This window comes from Furipterus horrens, unplaced genomic scaffold, assembly GCF_987537825.1.
Source record: "Furipterus horrens unplaced genomic scaffold, mFurHor1.1.pri manual_scaffold_3, whole genome shotgun sequence".
Lineage (NCBI taxonomy): Eukaryota > Metazoa > Chordata > Mammalia > Chiroptera > Furipteridae > Furipterus > Furipterus horrens.
Window position 1 is genome coordinate 70,340,987 of NW_028327173.1, and position 21,942 is coordinate 70,362,928.

General features: G+C 38.6%; 1 protein-coding gene and 1 pseudogene across 2 annotated transcripts in view; one reads left to right on the top strand and one right to left on the bottom strand.

Moving 5' to 3' along the window:
• The first annotated feature begins 2,365 nt into the window (after positions 1-2,365).
• Positions 2,366-21,942, top strand: part of EPHX4 (epoxide hydrolase 4) — a 46,200-nt gene continuing 26,623 nt past the window's right edge. Inside the window, exons 1-2 of one of the 2 annotated variants that reach the window (XM_090271731.1) lie at positions 2,366-2,835; positions 4,992-5,077. In XM_090271731.1, the coding sequence (XP_090127857.1) occupies positions 2,605-2,835; positions 4,992-5,077 (317 nt within the window). In that variant the 5' untranslated portion in view covers positions 2,366-2,604. The remainder of the gene's footprint in view (positions 2,836-4,991; positions 5,078-21,942) is intronic. The other variant, XM_090271729.1, reaches the window with a different exon arrangement.
• On the bottom strand, positions 15,195-15,495 carry LOC150015263 (protein S100-P pseudogene; annotated as a pseudogene).

A 21,942-nucleotide genomic window follows, 5' to 3' on the forward strand; every position in this document is an offset into this window, starting at 1 on the left:
CTTGAATTTCTAGGGAATTATGCTAAGTGGGAATAAATCTCCAAAGGTTATATACTATATGATTTCATTTATATAACATTATTGAAATGACAAAATTTGAAACAATAGATTAGTGGTTGACAGAAATTAGGGACAAGGTTGTGATTATAGAAATATTCTGTATTCTTGATTTTGTTGGCAGATACACAAAGTTACATATATGATAAAATTATAAATAAAAGTGTAAAGTACATGGGATAAAATGTACACAGGTTCTCTTTTCTTATGATAACATAAATGTACAATTATCTCATTTTAAAAATTTAAAAAGGTAGTACTCAAAATTAAAGTTCATTGTGGTAATCATTTCATAATATATACATATATCAAATCATATACCTAAAACAAATGCAATGTTATATGTCAATTACAGTAGTGGGCAAAGTAGCTTTATAGTTGTGAGCATGTAAAAGTTTATTCTTGTATTATTATTTATTAATTATTGTATCATTTTATTTTCTTTATTGCCACTATGTATAATTTTATTGAATTTATTGGGGTGACATTATTGTATTACTTTCCATACGAACAAGTATAAAACTACTTTTGCCCACACCTTCATATCTCCACTTGGGAATCTGAAAAGCTGGAAAAAACATTTCTCCCACCACTATAACAAATGTAAAAGCAAGAACATCTTTGAATTCACTTCTCTTAAAATAATCTGAGGGCTGAGATTGCAAGGTAACCAAATAATCTGAAATTTAAGAAAAGACAAACACATCAAAGTAGAAACAGAACATAAGTACTGGCTTACCTGAGGCAGATACCACCAAATGCTATATAATCTGGTAATGACAAAACAATCACCTAAACGTTGTACCAAATTGCTAAAGGCTGGGTATGGGCTAGCTTGAGAATTTAGAACCTCTGGGAGCACAAGAGAAATTCGCAGCCACATGCAGGCTCTGCTTTAGAAGAAAGATTGGGTGCAGGATGAGGGTTCTGAGACAGCCATCCTCCTGATGCAGGCCTGAAGGAGAACAGCAGCACACATAAGAACAGCAGAAAGTCCTCCCTCCCCCCATTCTTCTCCCCTATCTTCCGAAAGAATACAAACCTCAAGTGGCAAGAACAGCAAACCCTATCACCTTTAGGGCACTGATGAAGACCTACTGCAGCTGGAGAAAGAAAATAGAAATACTAAACCTTCTAATCCTGGGAGAGGGGCAGGAATATATCATGGGTGCAGAGCATCAGACATACCTTGTCACTGAGGGCAGAGAAGGATCATTAAGAAGGCCCCATCCTGATATCCAAGGACATACTGCCTGCCTGTGACGCTGACTTAGGACAGCAGAGAATGCCCCTCTGTTGTCTGCACTTCCTACGAAGTAAAAACAGTCAAAGAAGAGTATGTTTGAGTGGCACACAAGTGCATAAAGATGTTCAACATTAGCCATTAGAGAAATGCAAATTTAAATTTCAATGATACCACTACATACTTCTTAGAATAGCTAAAATTAAAAGGATTTCTCTGACAATCCCAAGTGCTTGCAAGAATATAACCTAACCATAACTCTCACACGTTGCCCATGTAAACTCAAAACTATACAGCCACTTTGGAAACCAGTTCGTCAGCTTCTCCTAAAGTTGAATGCAGACTTGCCAGCTGACCCAGTAATCTAATTTCTAAGTATTTACTCAAGTGAAATGAAAACTTAGGTACACACACACACACACCTTTACATGAATGTTTATAGTGGCCGTATTCATAATCACCAAAACTGGAAGAAATTCAACTGTCCCTTAAGAGGGAATGGATTAAAAATATGGTACATCCATTCGATGAAACATTAATGAGCAAATAAAAAGAAACAATATACGTAACAGCACAGTTGAATCTCAGAGTATTATGCTAAGTATAAGTAGCCAAAAACGAAAGGTTACATACTATACAATTCCATTTATACAATATTCTTGTAAAGGAAAAACGTACAGAGGTAAAGAACAGACCAAGGGCTTCCAGACTTGACTCTGTTTAATGACTCTGAACTAGTTGGAGACTAGCAACACCTTTAGAAGAGTGTTAGGAATAAAAGTCACAATGTCTGTTGCGTAGTATGAAAACCAGTCACTCCCCCCCTCCTCCCGCGCCCCATAATTTTATGATCCTAATGAAATTTCAAGTCAAATGGGCAAAGAGGGGATTTGAACACTAGTCCAAACGAGGGTGGCGCTTCCCTCCGCAGTAACTGGGATGGTTTGAGTCTCGCCTTCATTTCTCCACAGTTCAGCAATTTGGAAAGGGGATTTCACCTGGCGGAGGAAGACGGGGTGTTCACCCTTGCCTAGTCCTGGGCGGACCTCGCAGCGCGGGCCGGCTCTTGGAGCCTGGGCGCAGCAGCTCCCGAGCGCGCGCGGGGAGTGCGAGAGCCGGAGGCTGTGACTCTGCCCGCCGGCTGGGCGCGGCTGCCCAGGGGTCCGCGGGGAGGTGTGCGCGGAGCCGGCGACCGCGGACGGACGGGAGAGCGGGCAGGCCTGACCCGCAGCGGCGCTCTCTGCCTCGCGCCGGTGCCTCAGAAGCGCGGCGGGCCAGGTTCCCGCCGCCGCCGCCGCCGCCCGATGGCGTGGCTCCGGGATTGCCTGCCCCGCCTGATGGTCACGATCCGGTCCCTGCTCTTCTGGTCCCTGGTCTACTGCTACTGCGGGCTCTGCGCCTCCATCTCCCTCCTCAAACTTTTGTGGAGCATCGGCAAGGGACCCGCGCAGACCTTCCGGCGGGTCGCCCGGGAACACCCTCCTGCGTGCTTGAACGACCCCTCCTTGGGTACCCACTGCTACGTGAGGATCAAGGTGAAGGCCGGCGCCGGCTCGGAGATCTCGGGAGGGAATGTGACGGCAGAGAGAGCAAAGGGCGCTCCTTCTGCGACGCCCGGCCCAGCGTCCCCTAGTGTCTCGGGCTCGCAGGGCGCGCGGCGGGCACGGCCAGTATGCCAAGGGGAGGCAAGAGGGTCGAGGTGTAGCGGGAGAGAGATCGGGACTGTTTGTGTGTTTACGTTCCATTTCATTGAGGGGCGGGGGCGGGAGATTAGGTTATGTGGCGTTTATGTAATCAGGGTCCTGTTATATTAGTGTTCCATCCTCCACCACAATCCAGAATAATTCGCTCGCATTCCTAATGTAAGGGGAAGCTGTCTCCCGTCACCTTTTGCCCTTTAGAGCTCAGAACGGTTGTAGGGAGTTGTTCCCGGTGGCGCCCTACTGTCTCGGGAGTCTGTCCTTGCCCAGATTTTAGAAAATGAGAGGGTAAGGAGAGTAAGTCATCGGAAATCAGGCGTTTATTCAGGTCAGCAGAATGGAGCATTCACAGATGACCTTAACAGCAGGAAATCATAAGTAAATGGTGTATGTTTGTGGAGAAGGAAGCCGACTTATGAATTTAGAGACCAAAGGAATGGAATAAAAAAAGTTAATGTCAAGCATGCAAGCAGACTAATTGTCCATGCTTGTCCCAAGCCTACTCACAAGCCCACGGATATTCTACTTCTTGAGGCTCCAGGTGGTGCCCTTTGTGATGCCCCCTGCAGTTTGACTCACAGGCCTTTCAAAACTAGCCTCACAGGAGCAGACACTTATGCTACCAACTGGGGGTTTCCTATTAGGAACTAGATTGTCCGACAGCCAGAGTTCAGAAGACCAAAGGGTATGCCATTCTTACCTTTACTCAACCTAGGATTGATGTGAGCATTAAATGAGTTAATATTTGTGAAGCAACAACAACAAAAAAGGTCCAGGGTCTGGCACATAGTAAGTGCAAGAAAGTAATTTGTTCACTAAACCCAATTAAGTGCCCATAGTATTTTATCTTCCAAGACTTAACACCAATAAAAGAAATTATTGAACTAGAAAGGCATTCTGTAGTTGACGGCAAAGTCAGATTTATTATCTTCATCCAATATAAGGAGCAAAAGCAGTGTAAAAAAATCATCTGGAGTTCCCCATAATGCCTTTCTTCTCACTGGTCACCTAAAGAGTTTCCCCAGAGACATAGAACAAAGGAGTAGAAAGAACATTGTCCTGGGAGGTAGGACTTGACGGAGATTCTAGTCACAGACCTACTCCCAACCAACTTCATGATCTGTGTTAACATCTTTGGGTCTCAGTTTCTAAATCTGCAAAAATAATGGGGTTGGATTAGATGATCTTTAAGATTTTTTTCACACCTGAAAACCCTGTTGCTTGGGTAACCTAATACCAAACCCAGTGCCCATGCTCAACTTTTGGTTCTTGGTTTCTTTCCTCATTTTCTGAGTTTTTGTTTCTCTTGCTTTTTTCTGCCACTTTCCTCTCTTCCGTTTGCTCTGTGTCTGCCATATTCCTGTCTCATTCCCATGCTTTTTATTTCCCTTGGGCAGTCTTGTCTCCCACATGCAGAATGAAGTCAGAGCATTCTGCTGTTACAAATATACTGATGTGACGTGAGGAGCAGGCAGTGAAGGGAACTGTACATGCAACTCTCAACTTAAAATAATGTGGGAAGGAGAGAACTAAAAATATGGAAAGGAGGTGTGAATTATATAACTGATGGCACAGCTCTTGACAGGCAAGCTGAGAAAAGTACATGACTAGGAGGTAAACATGGCAGGAATATAAATTCAGATCAGAATTATTTACAAGTCCTGTAGAATTTGAATGAGATGAAATATGACACAGCAGTAAGATGAAAGTCACAAATTGTGGCATTGTTTCAGAAGCTCATAATATGTAAATTGACCTTGTCAGTAGAAAACAGGAAGGTACTATAAAGAGAATGCTGACAAAAGTAAATCTGTCTATTTACCCTGTTGATAAATCCTGAAGATTTTTATTTCTGATAATTAATATTTTTATTTCTCATTATTGAAAATAATACACGTGAGTTTTTAATGAAATGGAAATCCTAAATGTACTGCTTAGACAATCAATACAAATCATCACTAAAATTTTATGCCTTCTGTTTGCTACTACAGGATTCAGGATTAAGATTTCATTATGTTGCTGCTGGAGAAAGAGGCAAACCACTTATGCTGCTACTTCATGGGTTTCCAGAATTCTGGTAAACTTACCAATTAACTTTTTCTTTTGCATTTAAGATTTTGCTTATCAGAGTGTTATACATACTGAGACTTTGTTAATAAGTGCATTGAGGATGCTAGTGCACTCAGCATTAAAGAAAAGAATGGAGGATGGCAAAAACCCATCTACTTAATCATTTTTCCAGAACAAAAAGTCTATGGATGCCTCTTCCTGAGAAGATTTTCTCTATGTAAAGATTTTTCTCTACTCTGAATTTTACTACATAAATGAACATAAGTCTTTTTCATGTTAAACTTTTATTTTCTTCCATCTGGAGACAATTTAATTAGGTGGTAAACAGCCCATGCAAATCGACATGTACATGTAGACTTGCTTAGTGGAGTGCTTGACATGATTGGCTCACAATAAAATGTGAGTCTGAAGCATTAGTCAAATCTGCGTAAAGTACCATGGGCAGTGAATTCTAGCTCAGTCACTTACCTTGCTTACAGAGTCATGAGGATAAAGAGTCAAAATATGTGAAAGACCTTTCACATGGCTCCAATGAATGTTCACTAAATGTTCATTTTCTTCCTTCATTCCCATTTAGTCAGTGTGGAGATCTATGTGCTAGTACTAATGCCCTCAAAGCATTTATTAATAAAGTCCCTTTTATTCATAAAATATTAAAGTGTGTTAAGGTAAATACCTTTTTCAGAGCCAGGTACATTTTAAATCAGGACTTTGGATGAAACAAAACCTTTAAAACTGAAGAAGGTGAATATGTAATTTTGTGGTTCTAGGTGGTAAGAGAAATAGTACGGGAGAAATTTGGGGTTGGGGCATTGCCTGAGACTTTTAAAAATTAATTTTCTGATTCTGGCTGAAGATGATGGTGATAGTGATGATGATGATGATGATGTTGATAAAGATAGTTAACATTTGCTGAGCATTTACTATGTACCAGGTGCTCTTCTAAATGTTTTACATGTATCATCTCACTTAAGCCTCATTAGCTACCCTTCGAAATTGCCAGTGCCAGAAAGTTCTTGAACTTTACAGCTAACTTCTGCTGCTTTTCGTCAGTAACAAAATGGTAATGATACATGGATTTTTATCCTTCAAATTTCAAACCTTATGGAAACATTCAGAAGGTTGTTAAAAGTTAGCCAACAATATAACAATACCTTACTATAATATTTTATATCATCCTTCTGAATAAAGTGCATGATCTGAATTGGGGGTTTATATTAAAGTTCTTAGAAAGAAAAGATTGCAGGATTGTTCTCTCCTTCTACCTCATACCAACCCCAATACTTGTCTGTGATCTTTTTCCTCTTGGGACTTCACTTATTTACATGTGAAACAATCTACATGAAGATAAAAATAAACCTAAAATCACTTGATAATTGTTTCAAGGAGTTCCAGAAAATAGCAATGATATCCATTTAATATAGGAACAGTGGATGCTGTTCACATTTTAAGAAATTATACTTTTGCACATTTTTTATTTTGCTGTCCCATTATTTACTCTTTATTAGAGCACTTTTGCAAAATAGAAATGCCTGGTGATTCTTGTACTTGCCCTAATTTTCAGTAGATGGAACAGCCTAGGAGGGGCCCAGCACTGGTTCTTGGATATTAATCAGTCCTATTTGCTCCAGCAAATTCAAGTCTTGGATGTTTCCAGAAGAGATCTGGTCATTGTGAGGAATGGTTTAGTTTTGAAAAAACTCCTAGAGATATTTTCACTCTTAAGAGTATAGATTAAGAAATATTAGCAGATAATAGGAACAAGTCCCTTCTATTCACCAAAACCACCATTTGTTACTCCAGCAGAGCCTTGCTATAATTTTTAAAAATTTTACTCTTGTTTTTTTACAGTTGTCCCAACTTTTCCCATGTTGCTCTCCACTGCCCTGCCCTCCTCACCTCTGCTCCTACAGTCAATTACCACCCCGTTGTTCATGTCCATGAATCCTTTATACAGATTCCTGACTAGACCCTTCCTCTTCTTTCCCCTCTTCTCCCCCTACCCCCTCCCCTCTGGCTGAGGTCATATGGTATTTGTCTTTTGCCACCTGGCTTATTTCACTTAGCATAATAGTCTCCAGTTCCATCCATGCTGTCATGAAAGGTGGGAGTTCCTTCTTTCTTTCTGCTGTGTAGTATTCCATTGCGTAAATGTACCACAGTTTTTTCATCCACTCATCTGGGCACTTAGGCTGTTTCCAGCACTTGGCTGTTGTAAATAACGCTGCTCTGAACATAGGGGTGCATAGGTTCTTTTGAATTGGGGTTTCAGCATTCTTAGCATATATTCTCAGCAGTGGAATCACTGGATCAAAAGGTAGTTTCATTTTTAGTTTTTTGAGGAAATTCCATACTGTTTTCCACAGTGGCTGCACCAGTCTGCATTCCCACTGACAATGCACTAGAATTCCCTTTTCTCTGCATCCTTGCCTGCACTTGTTGTTTGTTGATTTGTTGATGATGGCCATTCTGACTGGTGTGAGGTGGTATCTCATTGCGGTTTTATTTGCATCTCTCTGATGGCTAGTGATGTTGAGCATTTTTTCATATGTCTATGGGCCCTCTGCATGTCCGCCTTGGAGAAATATCTGTTCAGGTCCTTTGCTCATTTTTTAATTGGATTGTTTGTCTTCCTGGTGTTGAGTCCTATGAGTTCTTTATATATTTTGGAGATCAAACTCTTGTCCAAGGTATCATTGGCAAATGTTTTTCCATATGGTTGTTTCCCTTTTCATTTTGATGATGTTTTCTTTAGCTGAGTAGAAGCTTTTTAGTTTGATGTCCCATTGTTTATTTTTTCCTTTATTTCCTTTACTCTAGGAGATATATCAGCAAAAATATTACTTTGTGGGATATCTGAAACTGTACTGCCTATGTTTCCTCTAGGACTTTTATGGTGTCATGGCTTACATTTAAGTCTTTAATCCATCTTGAGTTTATTCTGGTGTATGGTATAAGTTAGTGGTCCAGTTTCATTTTTTTAAATGTACCTATCCTGATATCCCAACACCATTTATTGGAGAGGCTATTTTTACTCCATTTTATGCTCCTATCCCCTTTTTCAAATATTAATTGACCATAGAGACCAGGGTTATTTCTGGACTTTCAGTGCTGTTCCATTCATCTATATGTCTGTTCTTATGCCAGTACTAGACTGTTTTGATTACAGTGGCCTTGTAATTAAAAAATATGACACATCTTTGATAAGTCAGTTACTCAAATAGTCCATATTGAATTCATTGAACTTTGCTGGCCATTAATCTGAAAACTACCTAATTGTTCAGGGAAATTCCAAAAGCAACTACATGGAGGTTGCTGGTAATCAAAACCCTCTATGTCATATCCAAACTAAGACCTCAGTGTTGAGGCTTACTCTGTCCTTCCTTCCAATCAAATGGCCACTATTATCCATAGGGAGTCTAGTAAATTCCATTCAAGTACTCCATTCAGAATAAAGTCAGCTCAAAGCAGAGTTTAGAACAATGCTAGTTTTACAATTTTTATTGAATTTATTGTGGTGACATAGGTTAGTAAAATTATATAGGTTTCTCATATACAATTCTATGATATTGTATTGTATTGTGTGTTCATAACCCAAAGTTGAGTCTCCTTCCATCACCATTTATCCCCCCTTTACCCTCTTCTGTCTCCTCCCACTCCCTTTACCTCTGGTAATCACCATACTGTTGTCTGTGTCTTTGAGTTATTTTGTTTTGTTTTTGCTTGGTCCCTTCATTTTTTCACCCAACCCCTCAACCCCCATCCCCTCTGACAACTATCTATGAGTCAGTTTCTGTTTTACTTGTTGCTTATTTTGTTCATTAGATTCCAAATATAAGTGAAATCATATGATATTTGTCTTTCTCCGACTGGCTTATTTTACTTACATATTACTCTCCAGGTCCATCCATGCTGTCACAAAAGGTAAAATTTCCCTCTTTTAAAAATCCAAGTAGTATTACAATGAGTAAATGTGCCATAGCTTTTTTAGCCACTCAACTACTGATGGGCCCTTGGGCTGCTTCCGAATCTTGGCAATTGTATATTATGCTACAATGAACATAGGGGTCTGTGTATTCTTTCAAATCAGTATTTCAGGTTTCTTTGGCTATATTCCCAGAAGTGGATAGGAAGAATTAACATCATTAAAATGTACATATGACCCAAAGCAATCCATAGATTCCTGTCAAAGTACCAATGGTGTATTTCACAGAACTGGAAAAAATATTCCAAAAACTTATGTGGAGCTACAAAAGACCCCAAATAGCCACAGCAATCTTGAGAAAAAAGATCAAAGTTGAAGGAATCACACTACCTGATATCAAACTATACTGCAAGGTCATAATAATAAAAAGAGCGTGCTACAGGCATAAAAACAGACATATAGATCAATGGAACAGAATAGAGCACCCCAAAATAAACCCACAACTTAATGGTCAAATTAATATTTGCCAAAAAAAGTAAGAACATGCAATGGGGTAAAAATAATCTATTCAATAAATGGTGCTGGGAAAATTGGACAGATATATGCAAAATAAAATAAAATAAAATTAGACCACCTTCTTATACAATACACAAGAATAAACTCAAATGGATTAAAGACTTAAATGTAAAACTTGAAGCCATAAAATTCTAAAAGAAAACATAGGCAACAAAATCTCAGATGTTGCTCATAGCAATATTTTTTTTCTTATATATCTCCTTGGGCAAAGGAAACAAAAGAAAAAGTAAACAAATGGTACTACATCAACTAAAATGTCTTTGCCCAGCAAATGAAATCATCAACAAAATTAAAAGACAACCAACTGAATGGGAGGACATATTTGCCAATAATATATCTGATAAGGGGTTAATATCAAAATATATAAAAACTTATAAACTCAACACCAAAAAACAACCCAATTATAAAACGAGCAAAGGACCTGAATAGACACTTCTCCAAAGAGCACATACAGATGGCCAATAGACATACGAAAAGATGCTCAATGTCACTAATCATCAGAGAAATGAAAATTAAAACCACGAAGAAATATACATCACACCTGTCAGAATGACTATCATCAATAAATCAACCAACAAGTGCTGGTAAGGATGTGTGGAGGAAAGGGAACTTCCAGCTGCACGGTTGGTGCAGCCACTGTGGAAAACAGTATGAAGGTTCCTCAAAAAATTAAAAATGGAACTGCTACATGACCCATCTATTTTACTTCTGAAAGCAAAGCTCTTTTGATTAAACCACTTCAAGTCTCTCTCTTGGGCTTTCTCTTTTCTTTTTCCAAAAGTCCCTTCTCTTGCATTTCCCTCTTCTTTGAAAGAAAACGACAGCAACAACAAAAACCTTGTCTAGCATTTCAAACCAATTTCCATGTACATTATAAATGTAAATATTATTCCTCTTAATAAGTACAGAAGAAATTATAATCTTATTTGTAGATCAAGTATCAAACAGGTAAGACTATTTGACGTAATGAAAACAAAGTAACCATAAGTTGGCAATGTGTATAAAAGTGCTTTTTAAATAGAACAGTATTATCTGCATTTATTGTCATTACCTAAGAATAGCTATTGAGAATTGGTGACATTTAATATACATACTATTAGATGTTGCACAGGAACAATAAAATTCTGGGTCTTCTTTTTTAAAATCTAAAGGAAACATCAGACAAGGTACACATCTGTGAGATCTTTACCTAAATTAACAAAAAATAAGGCTGTCAAAAGATTATATTTTTCCCACTCTCTCTCCACCTATATTTGCATCATGTTTAAAAATATACTGAGCTGATGCCAGCAATTTCCTTGAGTCATCTTCATCACCAGCTGTATAGAATGCATTTGTCATTATTCAAGTGCTAAGGCAAATGAGGGCTCTTCCTACATACAGCTGAACACGGAGGATGATCACTAGTGAAGGGGAAAAGGATATTCTGCATCTGAAAATGGTTAGCCTGAGAAATCAGAAAGCTCCCATACATTAAGGGTAATAATGAGGTGGAAGTGTAAGAAGGTAGGAGAAAATGTGATGAAAAGAGACTTTGCCTGGGGCGATGGGTACATGTTGCAGTGTGGAGATGATGTTTTGCTTTATTTTACACTTGAAACCTACTTGGTTTTGTAAACCAATGTCACCCCTATAAATTCAATAAAAATATTTTTCAAAAGTAACAACTAGAAAAGAGGTTGATTTTTAAAAATTTAATCTTTATTATATTTTTCCATTATCATTTGGTCCCCTCATACCCCCTCTCCCCCTGCAATCACCACACTGTTGTCCATGTTCATGATTCCTTTCCTTTTTCCTCAGTCCCTCTACCCCAACACCTCCTCCCCACCAGCTGTCATTCTGCTCTCCATCTGTGAGTCTGTCCCCATTTTCCTTGTTACTTCAGTTTGTTCATTAGATTCCACATATGAGTCATATCATATGGTATCTGTCTTTCTCTGAATGGCTTATTTCACTTAGCATGTTCTCTAGGTCCATCCATACTGTTGCAAAGGATAAAACTTTCTTCTTTTTTACTCTCAAGTAGTATTCCATTGTGTAAATTTCCCATAGTTGTTTTATCCACTCATCTACTGATAGACACTTTGGCTGATTCCATATCTTAGCTATTGTAAATAACGCTGCAATGATCTTAGGGGTGCTTATGTTCTTCCAAATTGGTGTTTTCAGTTCCTTTGGATGTATCCCCAGAAGTGGGATTGCTGGGTCAAAAGGCAGATCCATTCTTAATTTTTTGAGCTATCTCCATATTGCTTTCTACAGTGGCGGCACCAATCTGCACTCCCACCGGCAGTGCAAAGGGATTCTTCTTTCTCCACATTGTGCCCAGCACTTGTTTGTTGCTTTATTGATGATAGCCATTCTGACAGGTGTGACGTAATACTCATTGTGGTTTTAATTTGCATTTTGCTGATGATAAGTGATGTTGAGCATCTTTCGTATGTCTATTGGCCATCTGTATGTTCTCTTTGAACAAGTGTCTGTTCAGGTCGTTTGCCCATTTTTTAAATTGGGTTGTTTGTTTTTTTGCTTTTGAGTTTTATAAGTTCTTTATAAATTTTGGATATTAACCCCTTAACAGATGTATTGGTGAATATATTCTCCCATTCTGTGGGCTGTCTTTTTATTTTGTTGATGATTTCCTTTGCTGTGCTTAGTTTGATGTAGTCCCATTTGTTTATTTTTTTCTTTTTTCCTTTGCCTAAGGAGATATATCAGAAAAAATATTGCTATGAGCAATTTCTGAGATTTTGCTGCCTATGTTTTCTTCTAGGACTTTTATGATTTTGGGTCTAACATTTAAGCCTTTGATCCATTTTGAATTTATTCTTGTGTGTGGCATAAAAAGATGGTCTAGTTTCACTTTTCTGCACATATCTGTCCAATTTTTCCAACACCATTTATTGAATAAACTATCTTTAGCCCATTGTATGTGCTTGCTTCCTCTGTTGAATATTAACTGACTATAAAAGTGTGGGTTTATTTCTGGGCTCTCTATTCTGTTCCATTGACCTGTGTCTGTTTTTATGCCAGTCCCATATGGTTTTAATTACTATAGACTTACAGCTTATTTTCATAACAGGTAGCATGATTCCTCCAAATGTGTTCTTTCTCAGGATTGCTGTTGCTATGTGGGGCCTTTTGTGGTTCCGTATAAATTTTTGAAATATTTGTTCTAGTTCTGTGAAATATGTCATTGGAATCTTGATAGGAATTCCATTGAATATAGATTGCTTTGGGTCATATGTACATTTTAGTGATGTTAATTTTTTCTATCCATGAACACATTATGTGCTTCCACTTATTTGTATCTTCTTCTGTTTCTTCCTTCAGTGTCTTATAATTTTCTGAGTACCTATCTTTTACATCCTTGGTTAGGTTTATTTGTAGGTATTTTATTCTTTTTGTAGCAATTGTGAATGGGATTGTTTTCTTAATTTCCCTTTCTGTTAGCTTGTTATTGGCATATAATAATGCAACTGATTTTTGGATATTAATTTTGTATCCTGCTACTTTGCTGAGTTCATTTATTAGTTCTAGTAGTTTCTTGGTTGAATCTTTGGGGTTCTCTTAAGTACAGTATCATGTCATCTGCAAATAACGACACTTTTACTTCCTCCCTTCCAATTTGGATGTCTTTTATTTCTTCTTCTTGTCTGATTGCTATGGCTAGTACTTCCAGTACTACAATATGTTCCCTGTCTTATTCCTGATCTTAAGGTAAATGCCTGTAGCTTTTGCCCACTGAGTATGATGCTGGCAATAGATTTGTCATGTATGGCCTTTGTTATGTTTAGGTATGTTCCCGCTATCCCACTTTGCTGAGCGTTTTTACCATAAATGCGTGCTGGATTTTATCAAATGGTTTTCCTGCATCTATTGATAAGATCATGTGGTATTTATTCTTCATTTTCTTTATGTGGTAAATCACATTTATTGATTTGTGCATGATCTATCAACCTTGCATTCCCAGAATAAATCCCACTTGATCATGGTATATAATCTTTGAGGCATTACTGTATTTGATTTGTTAATATTTTGTTGAGGATTTTAGCGTCTATGCGCATCAGGGATATTGGCCTATAATTTTCTTTCTTTGTAGTGTCTTTATCTGGTTTTGGAATTAGGATAATGCTAGCCTTGTAAAATGTCTTTGGGAGCCTTCCCTCCTCTTGAATTTTATGAAATAGTTGGAGAAGGGGAGGTGTTAATTCTTCTTGGAATGTTTGGTAAAATTCACCTGTGAAGCCATCTGGTCCAGGGCTTTTGTTTGTTTGTAGCTTTTTTGATTACTGCTTCAATTTCACTAGGTGTAATCTGTCTATTCAGATTCTTAGATTCTTCCTGATTTAGTTTTGGAATATTGTATGTCTCTAGGAATTTACCCATTTCAGCCAGGTTGTCCAGTTTATTGGCATATAGTCATTCATAATATTTTCTTACAATCGTTTGTATTTCTTTGGTGTCAGTTGTTATTTCTCCTCTTTCATTTCTGATTTTATTTATTTAGATCCTTTCTCTTTTTTCTTGATGAGTCTTGTTAAAGGTTTGTCAATCTTGTTTATCCTTCCAAAGAACCAACTCTTGGAGTCATTGATCTTTTTTTATCATTTTTTAGAACATGTTTTGTTTATTTCTGCTCTGATCGCTAGTATTTCCCTCTTTCCACTCATTTTGGGCTTTGTTTGTTGTTCTTTTCCAAGTTCCTTCAGTGTGAAATTAGATTGTTTATTTGAGCTTTTTCTTGTTTTTTCGAGATAGGCCTGTAATGCTATGAATTTTCCTCTTAGGATTGCTTTCCCAGTGTCCTACATAATTTCGATTGTTATGTGCTTATTTTCATTTGTTTCAAGATATCTCTTGGTTTCTTCCTTGATCTCATTTTTGACCCATTCATTGTTTAATAACATGTTATTTGGCTTCCATGTCATTGTGTGTTTTCCAGTGTTCTTCTTATGATTGATTTCTAGTTTCATAGCATTGTGGTCAGAGAAGATGCTAGATATGATTTCAATCTTAAATTTATTGAGACTTGTTTTGTGTCCTAACATGTGGTCTGTCCTAGAAAATGTTCCATATGCACTGAGAAGTATGTATATTCAGCTGCTTTGGGGTGAAATTCTCTGAAGACATCAATTAAACACATTTGATCTAGTGTGTCATTTAATGCCTCTGTCTCCTTGTTGATTTTCTGCCTGGAAGATTTATCCATTGAAGTCAATGGGGTATAAAATCCCCTACTATGACTATATTTCTGTTGATATCTCCCTTTATGTCCATCCTGATTTCACTTATTTAGGTGCTGCTATGTTGGGTGTATAAATGTTTGCTAGGTTTATATCCTCTTGTTGGATTGTTCCCTTTATCATTATGTCATGTCCTTCTTTGTCTCTTACTATAGCCTTGGTTTTAAAGTCTATTTTGTCAGAAATAAGTACTGTAAGTACTGCTACCCCAGATATTTTTTACTACTTCTTTTTTTTTTCTCATTTCACAAACATTTTATTCATCAGACCGCCATCAGCTCGCTCAGCCCAGAGAAGTAATTGTTGCCAAGAGCTTTCTGGAAGCTAGGGGCTGGCTCCCTGTGCCCCCTTCAGGAGTCCGGGTCTGCAGGGCATCAGTTGAGTCCCTTCTGCTGGAAGAACATGTGACAGGCAGACGTGATCGCAGCCACAAACACTATGAACTCGTTGAAGTCCACGGTGGCGTCTCCATTGGCGTCCAGGTCCTTGAGCAGCTTGTCCACGACCTTCTTGTCCTTTCCACTCTGCAGGAAGCCCGGGAGCTCCTTCTCCACAAGCACCTTCAGCTCGCCTTTGCTCAGGCTCTGCTTGTTGCCATCCCCACCTGTGTACCGGGCAAAGACCTCGATGATCATGGCCATGGCTGCCTTCAGCTGTGACATGGTGCTGCAGTGGTTCTCGTTCCTCCAGGTGGCTGGTGTGACTGAGAAAACAGTGTATTTTTTACTTTGTATTTGCATGAAATATCCTTTTTTCATCCATTTACCTTTATTTTGTGTGTATCATTTGATCTGAGATGGTTCTCTTGGAGGAATGATATATATTTTCTTATCTATTCAGCTGCCCTATGTCTTGTTTTTTTCTTTCATTTTTAAAAATAGTTGTTCTATTACAGTTGTCTCATTTTTCCTCCATTGCTCTCCCTTGTCCCACCTACCTTATGTGGGAGTATTTAAGGTGATTATTGATAGATACATGTTTAGTGCCATTTTACTGTTAGACTGTTTTCCTCTGTTGTTTTTTCTTCTTTCTCTTTTTCTTCCTCTTCTTAAAGCAAGCCATTTAACATTTGTTGCAGTACTAATTTGATGTTAGCAAACTTCTTTAGCTTTTTCTTGTCTGGGAAGCTCCTTATTTCTCCTTTGATTTTAAAGGATAGCTTTGCTGGGCAAAGTAGCCTTGGTCGGAGGTCCTTGCTTTTCATCACCTTGAATATTTCACACCACTGCCTTCTGGCCTGAAATGTTTCTATTGATAAATCAGATGACAGTCTAATTGGTGCTTTCTTTTATATAACTACCTGCTTTTTTCTTGCAGCTTTTAGGATTCTTTCCTTGTCTTTAAGCTTTGTCATTTTAATTATGATGTGTCTCAGTGTAGGCCTTTTGGGGTCCAACTTGTTTGTGACTCTCTGAGCTTCCTGGATTTGTGTCTTTTTCCTTCATCAGATTAGGGAAGTTTTTGGTCATTATTTCTTCAGATATGTTCTCAATCCCTTGCTCACTCTTTTCCTTCAGGTATTCCCATGATGTGGATGTTGTTATGCTTCATGTTGTTCAAACTGTTTCTTAAGCTCTCCTCAATTAAAAAAAAAAAAGGATTTTTTCCCTGCTCTGCATGGGTGTTTTTTTCTACCTTGTCTTGCAAATCACTTATTCAATCTACTTCATCTAACCTACTGTTTATTCCTTCCATGTATTATTTATTTCAGATATTGCATTCTTTATTTCTGTCTGGTCCTTTTTTATGGTTTCTATGTCTTTTTTCATGATGTTGAGTATCCTTATAATCATTACACTAAACTCTCTATCTGATAATTTGCTTGCCTCCCTTTCATCTAATTCTTCTTCTGGAGGATTCTCTTGTTCTTTCATTTGGGGTTGTTTCTTTGTCTTCCTTTTTGGCTGCTTCTTTGTATTGTCTGCCTTAGTTGTTAAACTAATCAATGATTTAGCCTTAAGCTGTAATTAGCAGCCATACTTAAGCTCCACAGGGTGGGGCAGAGTAATTCTTGTAGGCAGGGCTATCGCTTCCGCTGCCTACAGGAATTACTCTGATGCCATTTGGAGAGGAATGCTCTGCCTGATAAAGGTAGCTTCTGAAATATAGGGAATGACTCAGCACAGGGATCCTGGTCACTGTTCCTTCAGTTCTCTCCCCAGAGCCACCAACCTAGACTCTCCTCAAGCATCTCTAGTCCACTCTACCCTTCCTCTGCTGGAGCCCAGGGTAAGTGGCTGCAAATGAAATTTTGTTCATTGGCCCTTTAAGAGGCTCTCTGTATCTCTAGCTGTCTGTCCCTGGCAGACAGAAACCTTTCTACTTTTCACAGCTGGATGTTATCTGGGTTCCTTTCCAGCTCTGATGCTATAGGCTGGGCAGTCCAGCTTGAGATTTAGACCCCACACTTACCAGGAAGGAGCCCCTGGCCTCTGAAATATCCCTCCAGAACTTCAACTGCCACCTGTGGGAGCACAGCCAGCCCTTTTGTGCCTCCTCCACACTCCCTACCAGTCTTGCTTGGTGATGTGGTTTCTCCTGTCTTTCCCTGGTAATATGGCTTCTCTCCAGCTAGTGTTCAGTTGGTTATTCAGGATAATTTCTCTACAATTTAGCTGTAATTCCAGATTGTACCTGGAAAGAGGTTAGTGTAGCTTCCACTTACTCCTCCACCACCTTGGATCTCTGAGGTTGCTTTTTTAAAAGTGTTCTCTGCTATTGCCAAAATCTACCAGAAAGAAATAACATGTGGATGAAAAGAGCTTGTTTTATTTATTTATAATATTTTCAGAAGTTACTGATTTTGCAATATGTTTCATTCTTTTATCAAAGAGGTTGTTTTTGTTTTAATCATATAAATGACTAGCCCATCAGTCTAGCACAGGCATGATTTCCTTTTCAGTTTAAAGTGTAAATCAAATATACTTTATTTATGAACTCCAGAAAGATTACATTTAAAAATTATTCTTTTGCAGTTTATTATGATAACAGTTGCCCTATTTCTTAGAAATATTGTTTGACTCCACTCATTGATAATAGCAATGTTAAATTTATTTGTAAGACAATTTAAATTATTAATATGATAATGAAATATGCTGGTATTATGCTTGCATAATATTTAATATAATTTTAAATGTAAAATATTGTGGGATTGTACACATTATTTTGAATCAGATTTCTACTTGGAATCTCTAATTAAATGAATTCTGAATGAAGACACAAATACTTAAGATATTAAAATGATGCACATTTTATGGCGGGCTGAGTACAAGGTGAAGGGATTAAGTAGTACAGATTGGTAGTTACTAAACAGGCATGGGGATGTAAAGTAAAGCATAGGGAACATAGTCAATAATATTGCAATAACTATGTATAGAGCCAGGTGGGTACTGGAAATATTGGGGGGAGTACATCATAAAGTACACGATTGTCTAAGCACTATACTGTACACCTGAAATCAATACAAAATAATATTAGAAGTAAACTGCAATTAAAAAATAAAACAATGCCATTTTTATAGAAATTGAATATAAATTCCCCAACAGGAATTTGGAAACTTTAGCTGTCATTGTTTCAAGCACAAGCATGATTCAGTGCTTCCATTTGTTTGTTGTTTCACTTTTTCATCAAATCACTGTTGTGCACCTACATGATCTAGATATTCCACCAGACAACTTGGGGAGCTCACAATCAAGTGGGAGCACCGGTCACTAACAAATCATTATAAAGCACATGCCCAGTATACTGAAGAGTGTATGTATAAGTGGGAGAGGGAGGTTAGAAGGAAGCAACCCAACCTGCCTGTAAGGGAGGGAGTCTGGGAAGTGTCCTGGAAGAGGAGATGCCCAGTATGAGGAGTTCAATGAGGAGTGAAGGTCAGTATTTGGAGGATTAGGGAAATGATGGAGAGGGATAGTGTTTCAGACAAAGGAGATCATATGAGCAAAGTCATAAAAACAATATATACATACATATATATATATATATATATATATAGTGTTTATTCACTACAATTGCCCTGGCTGGTTTAGCTCAGTGGATTGAGCGTCGGCCTGCGAGCTAAGTGTCGCTGGTTCGATCTTCCAGTCAGGGTACATCAGAGAAGGAAAACTCTGACTCCAAAAAACCTCCGCTGCCTTGCGGCATACCTCTTCAGGGGAAAGGCTAAGGGAGTAAACCCCGACAGAAAATCCGGAGCCGGAGTCCCTAAGGCGGTTTGACGTTGTAGTCAACACCGGCAACTCCTGCGGCGCACCTGAACCCAAGCTGTATCGACTCCGTCTTTCCCTTGGACCCTTCAGCTGCGAAGAGAGGGGGGGTCTGCTGCATGGGCAACAGCAGACCCTCCATATTACCCTGCCCAGGCTCTGTAGCTTCAGCGTCATCGCAAGATGTCGATTCAACACGGGAGGAGACAGATACCATGTCACTCCCGAGTCGGACTGCACAGCCATTCTTGGCGGTGCAGATAGACTCTGAAGAAGCTACACCATCGTCTCTCGAGACGGACGGCTGCCGCCGCCGCCGACGACGATTCACTACAAGAGCCTTATTGCCCCAGAGGCAGCAGGATTTGAATTCTGCTCTCTTCTATTTGCTAAATCTGTGACCTTTGGCACATCAATTAACCTCTCTGTGCCTCTGTTTCTTCAGCTCTAAAGTGGGGATGATAATAATACCCACTTCATAGTATATTATTTTGAAGATCAACATTACTATATGGGAAGCACTCAGCATTGCGTCAGGCACATGGTGAGAATGATGTAGATGCCAGCTCTTTTTATTATATATATAGCAAATGAGTGAGAGTGTGAGTGATCAGGCTGGAAGACAGGGTAAAAGTCAAATCTTGGAGGTTTTGTCTGCCAGAAGGAGCTTGGGTTCACATTATGAGTAATTGGGTGTTGAGAAAATATTTTAGTGGAGAAATTAGATGTGGAGTTTGTGGTTTTGCTACATCACTTTGGTTATGAAGGGAATGGACACAGACCAGTCAATAGTTTGCTGCATTAATGAAGGCCTGGATTAAGATAATTATGCAGGGATGGACAGAAAAAGTGATTAAGTAAATACTTAATAGGTTAAATCTGCAGAATTTTATTGATTGGGTATGATGGATTATATAGAGGATAGAGTTGGGATTCAGTTACAAAGACATAAAAAAATCAATTCAAATTTTTAAGTAAAGCTAATGAGAAAATAATAACATCATATGCGTTGACAGAGGAGTATCTTTAAGTAAATAAACTGCTTTATTTGTTTGTTACAACCCAGAAGCAAGATTAGTAATATTGCTATGGCCTAGCTAAGAAAGACGCTTTTTATTAACATATTCAAATACATTTTAATTGGCAATGATTTTGCAGATTTTCGCAAATCATAGATATCCTAGAAATAGACCAAAGGTTCTGGATCCATTCTTAATTTCAAATATGTATCTGACACCCTTCCTGATAATGTCTGTTGATGTAAAGTGGTTGATTTGTTGCATTGATCTCGTTGCTTTGTGTAATTTTGCATTGCAGTCCCCCTCTCACTATTGGTTTATAATATCAAATCACTATGTTCATTTTCCTATTGCACTCCAAAAATCTTTTCAGACAATAATCTCTCATTTGCTTGTGTCAGATAATTTTACACCGTGTTTCCATGAACAGATGTGCGTGCAAATATTTAGTGCATATTTTGAGTTCCATAACATAGTGAATCACTTTGAAAAATCCATGTCTTTTTTTCTATTTGTTATCCAAAATCATTTTTCTTATTTGAAGAAGAAAATTTCATGGATCTCTGTATTTAAACTAAATGTGCCATTCCATGATCAAGCACAAAGGGAACACCTGGCCAAGCAGAGACCTCCAGGACTTGGCTATAGCAATATGGCCTTTTTTTTTTTTCCCAAAAAAACTTAAGTGAAGTTTATTGCAGATGTTTTTTTTCCCCTTGATACAGAACAATTCTTGAGTGCCTTCCTTGGTCCTCACCGTCAATGATTCCTGCTGGCAGATGGCTTTCCTTGAAGCAAACTGCTTTTGTGCCCTCTTTTACCAGTCAAGGATCAGGGTGTATTCTCCTTTGTTGATAAAACCGTATCCTGGTCCTCATTCCTTTCTACCTCCTGAGTACGGTTCAAGGAAGAAAAGTGCTCTTTAGAGTTGGCCTCCTTGGAACTTGGATTCTTTCCCTCCTGAGACCATAGAGGTGTTTTGTTTTGTTTTCCAAGAAGCATGAGCCTCTGTTTCTGCTTCTTTCACAAAATTCACTATCTCTGTAGCTTGTAGGCAGTTTAAGCCACCCTTTTGGAACCACAAAGTGCCTTGAATTTTTATGAACCTGGAATGCAGTTTGGCCTTCTCAGCCTCTTTAAATTCTTTCATTGTATGTATTTTGCCTCCTGGTCGTCTCTTGCTGACTTTGCATTGTCCTCATTATAGTGGTTACAGTTACACCTTCTTATCTTCTATTTTATAAACCAATGAACCAATAGTTGACAGACTACTACATAACAGATGCTGTGCTATGTGCTCTGTATGCTATTACAGTGTATAGGAGTCATTTAAAACTGAATGATATATAAAGTGAAGAGCTGGGGGGAACCTACCCAGAGAAGTCAGCTCGGAGTGGAGATGAATGGCAATATGGCCGCTTTAATTAGTCATAGCCAGTGCCATTTTTGTTCTTACATGTTTTTACTGTCATGCTTGCTTGTACTCATGGTATAGTATGGTGGAGGTGCCTCACACACCCTAGGCTCAGTTGGAAGGTGCTCTGTCCAGCAGAGGCTTCATGACCATGGTGAAACAAACTTTTACCCAGGATATTTCATTATGTCTGGGGGAAGGGAGGTGGCTGCCTCTCTCTAATGGAGAATAGCAATTAGACCTTCTTCCCTCATGCCTTTTATTGAGGAGGATACACATGGGAGATACAAGGTCAAGATTGATGAATCATCAATAGCTTGGAGGCGTTAGGATTACAGTTGACAGTAACAGATTACAAGTACCAGTACAGAGGGTACAGTGACCAGTCTGCATCAGGGTCTATCAAACATCTTGATGCCACACTGGCATTAGGTGCAAGGTTTCATACATTCCTTGTTAGAGATTGTTTATCTTATATTAA